The sequence below is a fragment of the Hyperolius riggenbachi genome, chromosome 8 (genome assembly GCF_040937935.1).
Source record: "Hyperolius riggenbachi isolate aHypRig1 chromosome 8, aHypRig1.pri, whole genome shotgun sequence".
NCBI lineage: Eukaryota > Metazoa > Chordata > Amphibia > Anura > Hyperoliidae > Hyperolius > Hyperolius riggenbachi.
In genome coordinates this window covers 109,269,001-109,281,087 of record NC_090653.1, presented here as the reverse complement: position 1 = coordinate 109,281,087, position 12,087 = coordinate 109,269,001, and the positions used below count along the sequence as shown (strand labels likewise).

Genomic DNA, 12,087 nt, shown 5'->3' with positions numbered 1-12,087 from the left:
AGGGTACAAAATAATACAAACGATGGTATACACCAATGTACAAAATACAGAGTTGGCACAAAATACAGAATCAGTTCAAAGTACTGAATAGGTAATAACAGTGACATAATTAATATGAATAAAAGTGTAACAAAATCCAAAACACAAAAGGGTGAGGGACCCCTGCTCTTGTGAGTTTACAATCTAAAGGAATAGGGGAACAAGAGGTGGGGTAGTGTACAATATTCATACCTAGAGGCAGTGTGTTTAGGTTATCTAGTAGGAGGAGTACAACTTGGCCAGAGGTCAAATGGGGAACTGGCTTAAAGAGAACCAGAGATGAAGTGAAGTAAAGATTTTATACATACCTGGGGCTTCCTCCAGCCCCATACGCAGGGATCGCTCCCATGCCGCCGTCCCCTGCTGCCTGTACCGCCGGCACCGGGTCCCGTAGTTCCGGCCAGTCGGCGGCAGCACGCGGCCAATTGTCCGCATCACAGGGGCTCCCTCCATACCCGGACGTGTGCTGCTCCGTACTGCGCAGCCGCATGTGTAAGGGTATGGAGGGAGCCCCTGTGCATGCGGACAATTGGCCGCGTCCGCCGGAAGGGACGGGACCCGGTACCGCCGATAGAGGAAGCGGAGGATGGCGGTGTGGGAGCGATCCAGGCTTATGGAGCTGGAAGAGGCCCCAGGTATGTATAAAAGCTTTTTCCTTTTTCCCTCTCTGGCCGTCTCTGGTTCCCTTTAAGGTACAGCATATGCTTGACTGCAAAAAGTGAGTTTTTAGGTTTTTAGGCCACCTTTAAAGATATCAAAGGTTGGAGAGTGACAAATGTGATAAGGCAGAGGATTCCAGAGGAGGGGTAAAGCGTGTGTGAAATCTTGTACACCTGAATGCGAGGAGGTAATTCTAGAAGATGACAATAGAAGGTAATATGCAGATCTGAGATTGCGGTTGAGTTGGTATCTGGAAACTAATGAGGAGATGTACAACGGAGAGAGATTGTGGAGAGCTTTGTAGGTTAGGGTTAAGAGTTTGAACTGGATCCTCTGGTTAATTGGTAGCCAATGAAGAGCTTGGCGGAGAGCAGCAGCAGAGGAAGAGTGAAAAGAAAGATGAATGAGATGAGCAGCCGAGTTAAATACATATTGAAGCAGTGCCAGTCTGTTAATTGGTAGTCCACAAAGTATGTTACAGTAGTCCAAATAGGATATTATAAGAGCATGTATTAACATTTTAGTAGTGTCCTAAGTGAAAAAAAGGTTGGATGCGAGATTTGTTTTTGAGTTGGAGATGACAGGAGCTGGTTAGGTTGTGAATGTGAGGAATAAACGAGAGAGAGTCAAATATTATCATTAAGCACTGTGCTTTGGGAGCTGAAGTTCTAGGGGTGTTATTAACATTTATTATTACATCAGGCAGAGAAGTGGACAGAGACGGTGGACAAATTATTAGTCCGGTTTTACTCATAGTAATTTACAAAAAATGAGAGGTCATGAAAGAGGATATAGCAGACAGTCAGGAACATATGTGAGAAGGGAGTTAAAATCTGGGGCTGAGAGGTACAGTTGCCTACCGTCTGCATATACCGTAAGTGGTATGGAAACCCAAATGAATTGACTAAGCTGCCAAGAATGAGCATGTTGATGGAAAAGAGGAAGGGGCCAAGGACAGAGCCTTGAGGTACCCCCGCAGATAAAGGATGGGGAGATGAGATCGAATAAAAGACAAACACCTTCCAGAGCCATAGGAATATAAACATGAGAGAGCAAGATCCTTTATACCTATAGATGAAAGTATCTGTAGGAGAAAGGTGTGGTCATCAGTATTAAATAATCGGCTGATGACATATCGAGAAGGATGAGTATGGAATAATGGCCTTTGGATTTAGCGATAAGAATTATTGCTAATTATAAAGTATAATTTTTCTGTGTGCAAAATATAGCCAACTTTAAGAATATAATAGACAAGGAATGTACTCTTGTTGAAAAAACTGTGGAAATGTCAGAAGCATGCCCCAACCCCTTCCCGCCTACCAAATAAATAAAAACACAGACAATTGTCTATTTTATAGTTTTATCCATTCAATTAACATACTCAATTAACACCACCAACACACACACACACACACACACACACACACACACACACACACACACACACACACACACACACACACACACACACACACACACACACACACACACACACACACACACACACACACACACACACACACACACACACACACACACACACACACACACACACACACACACACACACACACACACACACACACACACACACACCATCAGATTCATTAAATCAGCCTGTCAATCTGATCGAATTGGTTAGGAGAGTTTTGTCAGTTAGTGGCCCCAGACAATAACACAAATCTTAACTTTATTTTTTTTACGCAGAAATGGGCACAAACATAGCATGATGGAACTTTTATATGTGCTGATGTAGGGGGGTTCAGCTTCACAGAGCCATTGTAATTTATTAATTTGAGCCGATTGAAAGGTCATTTAAAGCTATAGGTTTATTAGTCTGAATACAAGATATTAACCGTAAAAGTGGTATTCTCTCTATATAGATTTCTGTGTTCGTCTTTTTAACCAATGTAAGAATAAATAAATAAAAAAGGCAAGGCAAGAATTTGAGGATGAAAGCATTAGAGGCTTCTATAGATAAAATCTGCAGTTTCGATTTTGCCTTCTGCTGCGTGGTTTTTTCATTATTTTATTCTGTCTGCTAGACATAATAGCACCTACACACACTGCTGGCAAACCGGCCTCCTGTCTGTTCTCTGGTATGGCCAAGTCCTATTATGGTGAATCTTCAGGATATTTCTCCTACTTGATACTGGCTGATTTTGGGTTGCTGTATATTTAAAAACTGCATAGTGAATATGTAATGTGTGAGCCAGCATTTTACTAGTGTGGACTTTTTGGGAGGTATTGCACTAAACGGAAAAAATATTTTGAACTAATACATAAGCCAGCCCTTTGTGAGCAGACTGTATCTTGCATAACAATGATGATAAAAATGATGCTGATGATAATAATGTGCTTGATGTTGACTATAATGACAATGATGCTGATAATGTAAGGACTAGTTTTTTAAAAATAGTCAAGATTTTTTTTTTGAAAAAAGTTATTATTCCTATTTTGTATTATTATTGCTTTGCTGCTGGTGGTGTTATTTTAGTTATTATTGTTGCTGTTTTATTTATTATTATACTTTATGAAGACATGCTTTAATTTTTTTCCCCTGCTTTTTGTGTGTTCCTTTTTTGTGTTTGACTATGCGAATTGTACTATTACTGTTCCACTATTCCTCTGTTGTGTCTTTGTGTCTCTAAATATTTTATTTGCTAGTCCTGCGTTTAAATGAAGGAGGTAAAAACAGGGTTGCAATGTTTCTTATAGCTATACAAAAAAAAAAAGAAACAGACTCCCTCTAAGTTAATTTGCAATTTGATAACAGCACTGATGTTTATTTAAACACTGTTGCATGTTGATATTAGAGTTGGCTAATTCCTTTATTTATTGTTGTTCGCACCACATTACGTTGATGTTTATTTGGTTTCACTGTTTCTGTTTCTAAGTGCATGCTTATTACATTTTCTTCAAATTATGTTTAATTTCTCCTGATGCAGTTAAATGGTTCTACGAATATTTTACTCATGTCCCGAAAAGAAGTAGCGATAATGAGTTATTATGATAGCCATACAAAATAATGGCGCACAGGTTTTTTCTGGGCTGGAAAATTTCCACTTGGGCAAAATTGATTTCCCAAAAAAATACGTTTTTCCTAACAATGAAACCTATCCAAGGGTATTCTAGTTACTAAATGCATTATATGCTGAAGTATTTTAAGCACTTGAAGGGTACCTGTCACCTGCTGCACCCTCGGCTTAGCTAGTTTCATTTAAAGTGGAGCTGCTTTCTTGCACAGAACAGAAGAAAAACAGAGAAGAATGTACCCTGTAAGTATTTAGAGAGTGCAGCCTAGTCTAGTCTAATTCCCCCCTCATCTGTGACTAATCACAGCTGTAAATTGATCTCTCAGCTGCGTCAGCAGGCTGCCTTGGCAGAGCAGCTAATATTTAAACACAGGAAGTTAACTATGTGTCTGCTTCCATGAAAGCAGGAAGTAGACACACTGCAGACTTATTGCAGGATTTGTATCATCTGTAACAAATAAAATATTTTCTTTAAAGGTTATTATGCTGTTGCTTATCTTTTAGAGCACAGAGGAAGGACCACTTTAAAATTCAACCTATGAATAGAGTTCTAGCCAGAACTACCAAGATGTCATGTTTTTTAGGCACCTTCCCCACTCTTGCGTTGCTGATCACGTTTTCAGCAACTTACGGTGATGCGATCCGCAAGGACATCAGATGGCTGTTACTATGCCATATGTGAGGCAGTAGGCACCACCCACTTCACCAATACCTGCGTCAACCACTATTGTTTGACACCTCCGTCTTATCAACTTACCTCTTCATAGACCAGAACAGGCTGTAGGATAATTGATTATATAGTACTTGTTGTTTTGCATTGGTTGTTAACCACATGTTGACCTTAGTTTTGGTTCAGTCCTCAAACTGGACTTCGCTGTCATTGGCTCCCCTTGTAGTCTATTGAACTAGAAAGGTGAATGTTTATATATAATGGATGAAGTAACAAATCAGCGGCCTCCATGTTGTTGTAGATGACAGGCACCCTTTACACATGCCACACAGAATAAACTCTGAAAGACACCAGTAAGCTTCCTCAAATGGTCTGAAATATAAATTGCCTGTGTGGCCCATAGCAGTTTATAAGATTTTGTAACCTTAAAGGCAAGGATATGAGGAAGAATCAGACAAGTTACTCTGGACAATGCAGACAATTCTTGTTTCAAACTGTGATGAACAGATCCATTGCTGCTTCACATATATAAAATTACCTCACAAGTGTTTCTGCTGCCGATAGCAACACATTCCAACTCTTATTTTCTACTTGCACTAGAAACATAACAGCTGGAATCTGACTGCTAGGAACAAGGATATCTTACAAACTTAAATCTGACTGAAAAGACCTTTTAGTTCATAGTAAAGTTTCTTGACTGAGTGAAGTGTTTACATGTGGTCATTTTTCCAGCCCTTGAACCCCCCTCGTTACTTGTGTTAGATGTTCAGGTTAATGTTATCACTGGATATAACATAGCACATAATTTTTCTTTTCTCTGAGAAGTGACCAATTCTCATATTCAGCTCTAACTCCAGTTCATTTTGTTATGTGGTAACCACAGTTCTGGATGACGCCCCCCCTGGCACACAGGAGTACATTATGTTACGGCAAGATTCCATCCAGTCAGCGGATTTAAAGAAAAAAGAGTCCCCCTTTCGTGCTAAATGTCACGAAATCTTCTGCTGTCCTCTGAAGCAAGTGCACCTCAAAGAAAACACAGAGCCGGAAGGTTTGTGCACTATGGATCCATGTTATGTTCGTTTTCCCTCCTTTTTTTACTTTCTACTGTTCGTGTCCCTCCCCCGTGCTGTACATCGCCCGGCCTGTGTCAGGAATGACATGGGAAACATAATGCGCTTCATATCATAACCCCCCTGCTTGCCTGTCAGTGTCTTATACAGTATACCCAGGGACACTGTATGATATTAAGCATGTCTACGCATTATATAAAAAAAAAAAAAAAAAACCTATTTGAAAATAACGGAAAAAATGACTTGGCTTTCCCCAGATGTAACTGTTTTTTTTTTCCATGCAGTCTGCATCATCCCACTGCCCTATTGGCTGCTAAATTTGCTTGCTCCTAATTACAGCATTTTCCCTCATGTTTTTTACCGAAATATTCTGAAGTAATGCACCTTTTTCAAGAATGGCACTTGTAACCAAATGCTCCCCCTCCATAAGGCTTCTGCACTTGCTGTGATAATTGAAAGTGTAGCGTTAGCTCCAAAATAACCAAAATAATAAAGAAAGACAAATGTTTCTGTAATGCACGCTGGACATGAATAAATTGCATGCAAAAGAACTGTGCATCTAAAAGGAGACTGTTTTTGTGTGTGTTTTATTTTTTTCTTTTCTTTCAGGCACAATACAGGTTTGGATTGATTGATTAATGTTATGTGATGATGTGAATTAAATACGTTGTACGCTTAGCACCCACTGTTGTGTATTTATAATAAGGCGGAGTAAAGTGCTGAGTGACCAATCGGGCTTCTGTTTACTGGTGCCCATTAGATAAAGCGGATCCGAGATGAAAAACTAACTATAACAAGTAACTTGTCTGTATATCTTATCTAAAGTTTAGATAGTTTACACAGCAATTCTAGCTGGAAACAGCTTTAATAGAATATGAATATTTCTTCCTGTGATACAATGACAGCAGCCATGTTGTTTGTAAACATTACACAAAGGCAGGCTTATCTGCATCTTGAGCACTTAGCCTGTGAAAAAAACCTAATCCCCCCTCCTCCTCCCTCCTCCCCTCTGCCTCTGAAATCTCTGGCTAGTAATACTTCCCCCTCCTCCTGCCCAGACTGAGCTCCCATGAGCCCTTGCTACTGTCTGATAGTGCCTTGGCGCTCTGAAAACCTGTGGGCGTGGCTTGTTTAGTTTATAGGGAATTAGAGTATTAAAACAAAAAAAAAAAAAAAGAATTTGGCTTGAGAAATGCCCTATAAACAATAGGAAAGGAACACAAGTATGCAATGGGTAAAAGTTCATCTCGGATCCACTTTAAGAGGGCAATATTGAATGGCGGCAATGGGATTAGGACAAGACTCTTTAAAGACCATGCAGACCTTGGGGGGAGGGGCTGTCATGGAAGAGGAGGACTACTGGGCATGGAAGAGGGAATATTTCACAAAAATACAAAAATGGGGGGAGGGGGGAAGGAGTGTGCTGTGTATGGAAGACAGGCAATGCCAAGCCTAGGTAGAGTTTTGCACATGAAACAAAAGCTCTGCACATGGGAATTGGGGGCTACTCTATATGCTGTTGGACATTTGGGCTGCACATATTGAAGAGGGTATATCATATGGAATTGGAGTGCCGCTGCACATGGGTGCTGTACATCATCAAAAAATGTTAATGGTAATATAGTTTATGTCCAACAATATGACTTGCATAACAATGTTCAGGTCAAATTTGTTCCATCCAAAAAAGTTACAGCGCTGTTTTAGATTTCTATCCCACCCCCTCACCCTCCCCCCCCCAAAAAAAATGCATAATGACTTGTTTGTGTACAGTATATTGCTACCCTGTGTCCACTATACTGTACTGTCCTGATCATGGCAACCTCCCCTACAGTTCTCCACCAACACTGTTATAGTTTCTGCTGCAAAGAGAAATACTGAGGGGGTACTCAAAAGATAAAACGTCTAAGGGCTGGTTCAGACGGACGTTTGTGCAGCGTCTACCGCCAGCGTTCGGGGCTTGGCGTTAAACGCTCCCATTCAAGTGAATGGGAGCGTTTGTACCAAGCTTTTACGCGCGTTTACACGAACGCGGCGTTCGGGTCCCGATTTTCCCTGGCGTTCAAGGAGCCCCTGGAAGCTACATGTAGCTTCCAGGGATGGTTAACCGCGACGGGTAATGTCCCCCTAGGGGAAGAAAAAACGCGACCGCATGCGAACGCAACGCGAACGCTGCTGAAAGCCTGAACGCATCACGAACGCAACGCCAACGAACGCAATGCCTCCGAACGTCCGTCTGAACCAGCCCTAACTTTGCAAAAAAAAAGTCAATGGTAATATAGCTTATGTCCAACAATATGACTTGCGTAACAATGTGCAGGTCAAATTTGTTCCATCCAAAAACGTTTTTAACAAAAGTGGGACGGCAATAGTCTGTTTTGGGTCTCTAAAGACCCTTCCTCCAGCACAATTAAAATATGTGGAATGGAGAAAAATATCACAGGTCAAAGATGGATGTATTGTTGCTCTGAAATTGCCTTCGGCTGTTGCATTTGCCGTGCTCTGGATGGCTTTTTCCATAGTCTTCTAACATATAAGTCTTTTCTATAATAGTCTTCTATAATACTCTTCTATCACTAGAATATTGGTAGTAGAATATTATGACAAACTAAACCAGTAAGTACATTTTTGTTTTATCTGCAGGAGACTCATGAGCACTCCTGCAACTTTTAGTCCCTGAATGACAGAAACGCTTTCCTTTGCTCCACCCCTTCCTTTTTCCTGCTGGCTGCTCCATCTTCCTCCACTAACGCCTATAGAGGAGGGGCTTAGTGGCATGCTGTCCATTCCTGTGTGAGCAACAGGTTGGCCACTTCACCCACAAGGCAGCACAGAGGACACAGGATTTCAGAGCAACAGAGCTCATCAGTAGTCATGTGACTATGTCTATTCATCCTTTACAGTCCAGTCACATCCACTGATGTTGCTTGCCCAATAACTCTGCTGTTTTGTCATTTTGATTTATATAAGATCATAAAGCAATATATTAGGCTTGGCAGTTATGAGGTACAATGCCGCAGTTATCAAGTTTCATAGAAAATTAAGAGACGCTAATTACTAGAATAAAAATCAATACTTGACTTGGGGTTAAGTGAATTATGCAGCTTTTCATGAACATGATCAACTGCAGGGTTACATTTTAATGTAAAAGTTAAAAGCTTTGATGATTCAGAAAGTGTTTAGTCGCAATCATAATTTTAATGGCACCATAATGGCACTGGCTGAACTCTATGGACGTATGTCTTTTTTCAGCCCAAATAACTATGTAACTATAAGCACAGTTGGTGAACTGACAGCCAGGAAACCAACATTTATTAACCACCCTAGCGTTCTATTAAGATCGCCAGGGCGGCTGCGGGAGGGTTTTTTTTAAATTAAAATAAAACTATTTCATGCAGCCAACTGAAAGTTGGCTGCATGAAAGCCCACTAGAGGGCGCTCCGGAGGCGTTCTTCCGATTGCCTCCGGCGCCCAGAATAAACAAGGAAGGCCGCAATGAGCGGCCTTCCTTGTTTTGCTTACATCGTCGCCATAGCGACGAGCGGAGTGACGTCATGGACGTCAGCCGACGTCCTGACGTCAGCCGCCTCCGATCCAGCCCTTAGCGCTGGCCGGAACTTTTTGTTCCGGCTACGCTGGGCTCAGGCGGCTGGGGGGACCCTCTTTCGCCGCTGCTCGCGGCGGATCGCCGCAGAGCGGCGGCGATCAGGCAGCACACGCGGCTGGCAAAGTGCCAGCTGCGTGTGCTGCTCTTTATTTGATGAAAATTGGCCCAGCAGGGCCTGAGCGGCAGCCTCCGGCGGTGATGGACGAGCTGAGCTCGTCCATACCGCCCGGCTGGTTAAACAAGAGTACATCATTGCATGATTAACCTCTGAAGAAGCAAGGCTCATCCCATTGCGAAACGGCTGTAAGGCCGTGCACCCACTGGCGCCCACACTTGCCTCCCCCCTTCAGCAGAGCACCATAAGTACCTATGTTCACGGACTTTGTTTTGTGTAACAAGTGACACCTGCTTGTACACTTGCTGCTACGCATTAAAAACTACAGTGCCAGACATTTTTGTTTCCTCCTGATTGAAGTTGCCACCATGTATCTTCCTTTTTTGTCGTGAGCACGTAGCTCCTGCTGAAGGTTTCCCACTGCTACTCAGCTGTACACATCACATCCGCAGCCGCTACTGAGTGCCTGCCTTCCCTTCTTCTAGTTTGGTTAAGTAGACTTGAACTGAGAGCAGGAATACCATTTTTATTAGGTTACATCCAGTGCCCGTAGGGGTAGAGATGGCCCGAACGGTTCGCCTGCGACCGGTTTCAGGCGAACTTTAGGTGGTTCGCGTTCGCCGGCGGAGGCGAACTTTTGCGGAAGTTCGATTCGCCCCCATAATGCTCCGTTGAGCACAACTTTGACCTTCTACATCACAGTCAGCAGGCACATTGTCGCCAATCAGACTACACTCACTCCTGGAGCCCCACCCCCCCCTTATAAAAGGCAAGGTTCTCCTGTCGTTTTACTCACTCGTCTGCCTACAGTCATTAGTTAAGGGACAGTTGCTGACAGACTCTGCTAGGGAGAGTTTAGTTAGGCTCTTGTCGGCTTGTTCCTAGCTGATTGTTATTCCTCTCCTCTTAGAGGGAGGAGGGTCTTGTCTTCAAGGGAATTGTAGTATTTCAAAAGCCAGCTTACATACCTTGGCTGGGAATTAAACCCAGGTCTGAGTGCATGGTAGGTAGCTCTCTTCACCACTATACCACCACCAATACTACATGCTGAAGCCAGTCTTGCATGTACCATTATGATATATCCAAGAGAAAAATGAGCTTGCTTAAGGATTTGTAGTATGTCAAAAGCCAACTCACATTGGCCAGGAATAGAACTCAGGCCTACCGCTCTGTAGGCTGCTATCCTAACCATTATACCACCAACACAACACACTACAATGCTACATGCTGAAGCCATCCTAGCATGTACTATTGTGATATATCCAAGAGAAAAATGAGCTTGCTTAAGGATTTGTAGTATGTCAAAAGCCAACTCACATACATTGGCCAGGAATAGAACCCAGGCCTACCGCTCTGTAGGCTGCTATCCTAAACATTATACCACCAACACTACATGCTGAAACTTCTTGGAGCAGACTTACTTCCTCCCTCCAAAAGACACACATACATCCCCATAAAATCATTCAGCAGCAACTGCGTGCACAGTCTTTGCTGTACACAGTCTCTGTGGCACAATTGGTTAGCGTGTTTGGCTGTTAACTGAAAGGTTGGTGGTGGTCAAGCCCACCCAGGCATGTCCTTGCCTTTTGTGTTCAACAGTTGTCCGAAGAGAACCCCAGATAGCCATGTAGAGTCATCTCTCTCTCTTTCTCGTAGGGATGGTCACCACTTTCCGCGGAATTGTCTTTTCCGCAATTTTGGGCGGAAATTGGTCATTCCATTCCATTTGGTCGGAACGGAATTGCTTTTTCAATCCGGCGGAATTCCGAAATTGCCTGTGAAATTCTGCCGGTATCCGTTGATAGTTTTAAGCTGAAAATTCACTTCAATGGCATCAAGTCCTAGAGAGAGAGAGAGAGAGAAAGAGATAGAGAGAGAGACAGAGCTCATTTTTCTCTTGGATATATCACAATGGTACATGCTAGGCTGGCTTCAGCATGTAGCATTGTAGTGTGTTGTGTTGGTGGTATAATGGTTAGGATAGCAGCCTACAGAGTGGTGGACCTGGGTTCTATTCCTGGCCAATGTGAGTTGGCTTTTGACATACTACAAATCCTTAAGCAAGCTCATTTTTCTCTTGGATATATCATAATGGTACATGCTAGGCTGGCTTCAGCATGTAGTGTTGGTGGTGGTATAGTGGTGAAGAGAGCTACCTACCACACACTCAGACCTGGGTTCAATTCCCAGTCAAGGTATGTAAGCTGGCTTTTGAAATACTACAATTCCCTGAAGACAAGAGGAGGGGAGGGAGGAGGAAATACACTTCCTGAAGTTGTAAAGTAGTGTAGGCCTGCAATTGAACATTCAATGAGATTTGTGACCTTAAAACACTGCTTGGTATCAAATCCAGAATTTTTTCTGGTACTATTCATGTCTTCCTCCAGGTATTAGACCCCTTGAAACATCTTTTCTATCATTTTTCCAGCCAGCAGAAAATTTTCTAAATTTGTAAGTTCGCCTCCCCATTGAAGTCTTTTGCGGTTCGCAAAAGTTCACGCGAACCGAACCTTCCACGAAAGTTCGAACGGGGTTTGCGAACCGAAAATCAGAGGTTCGGGCCATCTCTACTTAGGGGTTGCCATACAACTATGCCAAAATTTTTGACTGGGAGGGGCAAAGAAAGTGGCAGTTATCCTCCCTTGTACCCACCCAGTCATCCCTAAGAATGCCACTTTTATCCCTGACTACACCCACACCTCTTGCTTGCTCCCGATACCAGCATGTTACAGCTCTGTGTGCAGGAGAACTGCAACGTGTGTGCACTGCAGGAGCATGCTGTTGCCAGAGTTTCCTTAAAGAGGACCTAAACTCTTCCACTGGAGAGAAGGAAAACAGAGAAACCTAGCCTATTTGTATTTAGAAATAGCAGTTTGTCTAATTCTCCCTTAA

General features: G+C 42.7%; 1 protein-coding gene across 4 annotated transcripts in view; it reads left to right on the top strand.

Moving 5' to 3' along the window:
• The window catches only part of FGF13 (fibroblast growth factor 13), a 553,717-nt gene that overhangs the window by 283,619 nt on the left and 258,011 nt on the right, over positions 1–12,087 (top strand). For 3 of the 4 annotated variants that reach the window (XM_068250987.1, XM_068250988.1, XM_068250990.1), the window contains one exon: positions 5,287–5,454. The exons of the other annotated variant lie outside the window; for it this stretch is intronic. In XM_068250987.1, the coding sequence (XP_068107088.1) occupies positions 5,287–5,454 (168 nt within the window). The remainder of the gene's footprint in view (positions 1–5,286; positions 5,455–12,087) is intronic. 4 annotated transcript variants of the gene reach the window in all.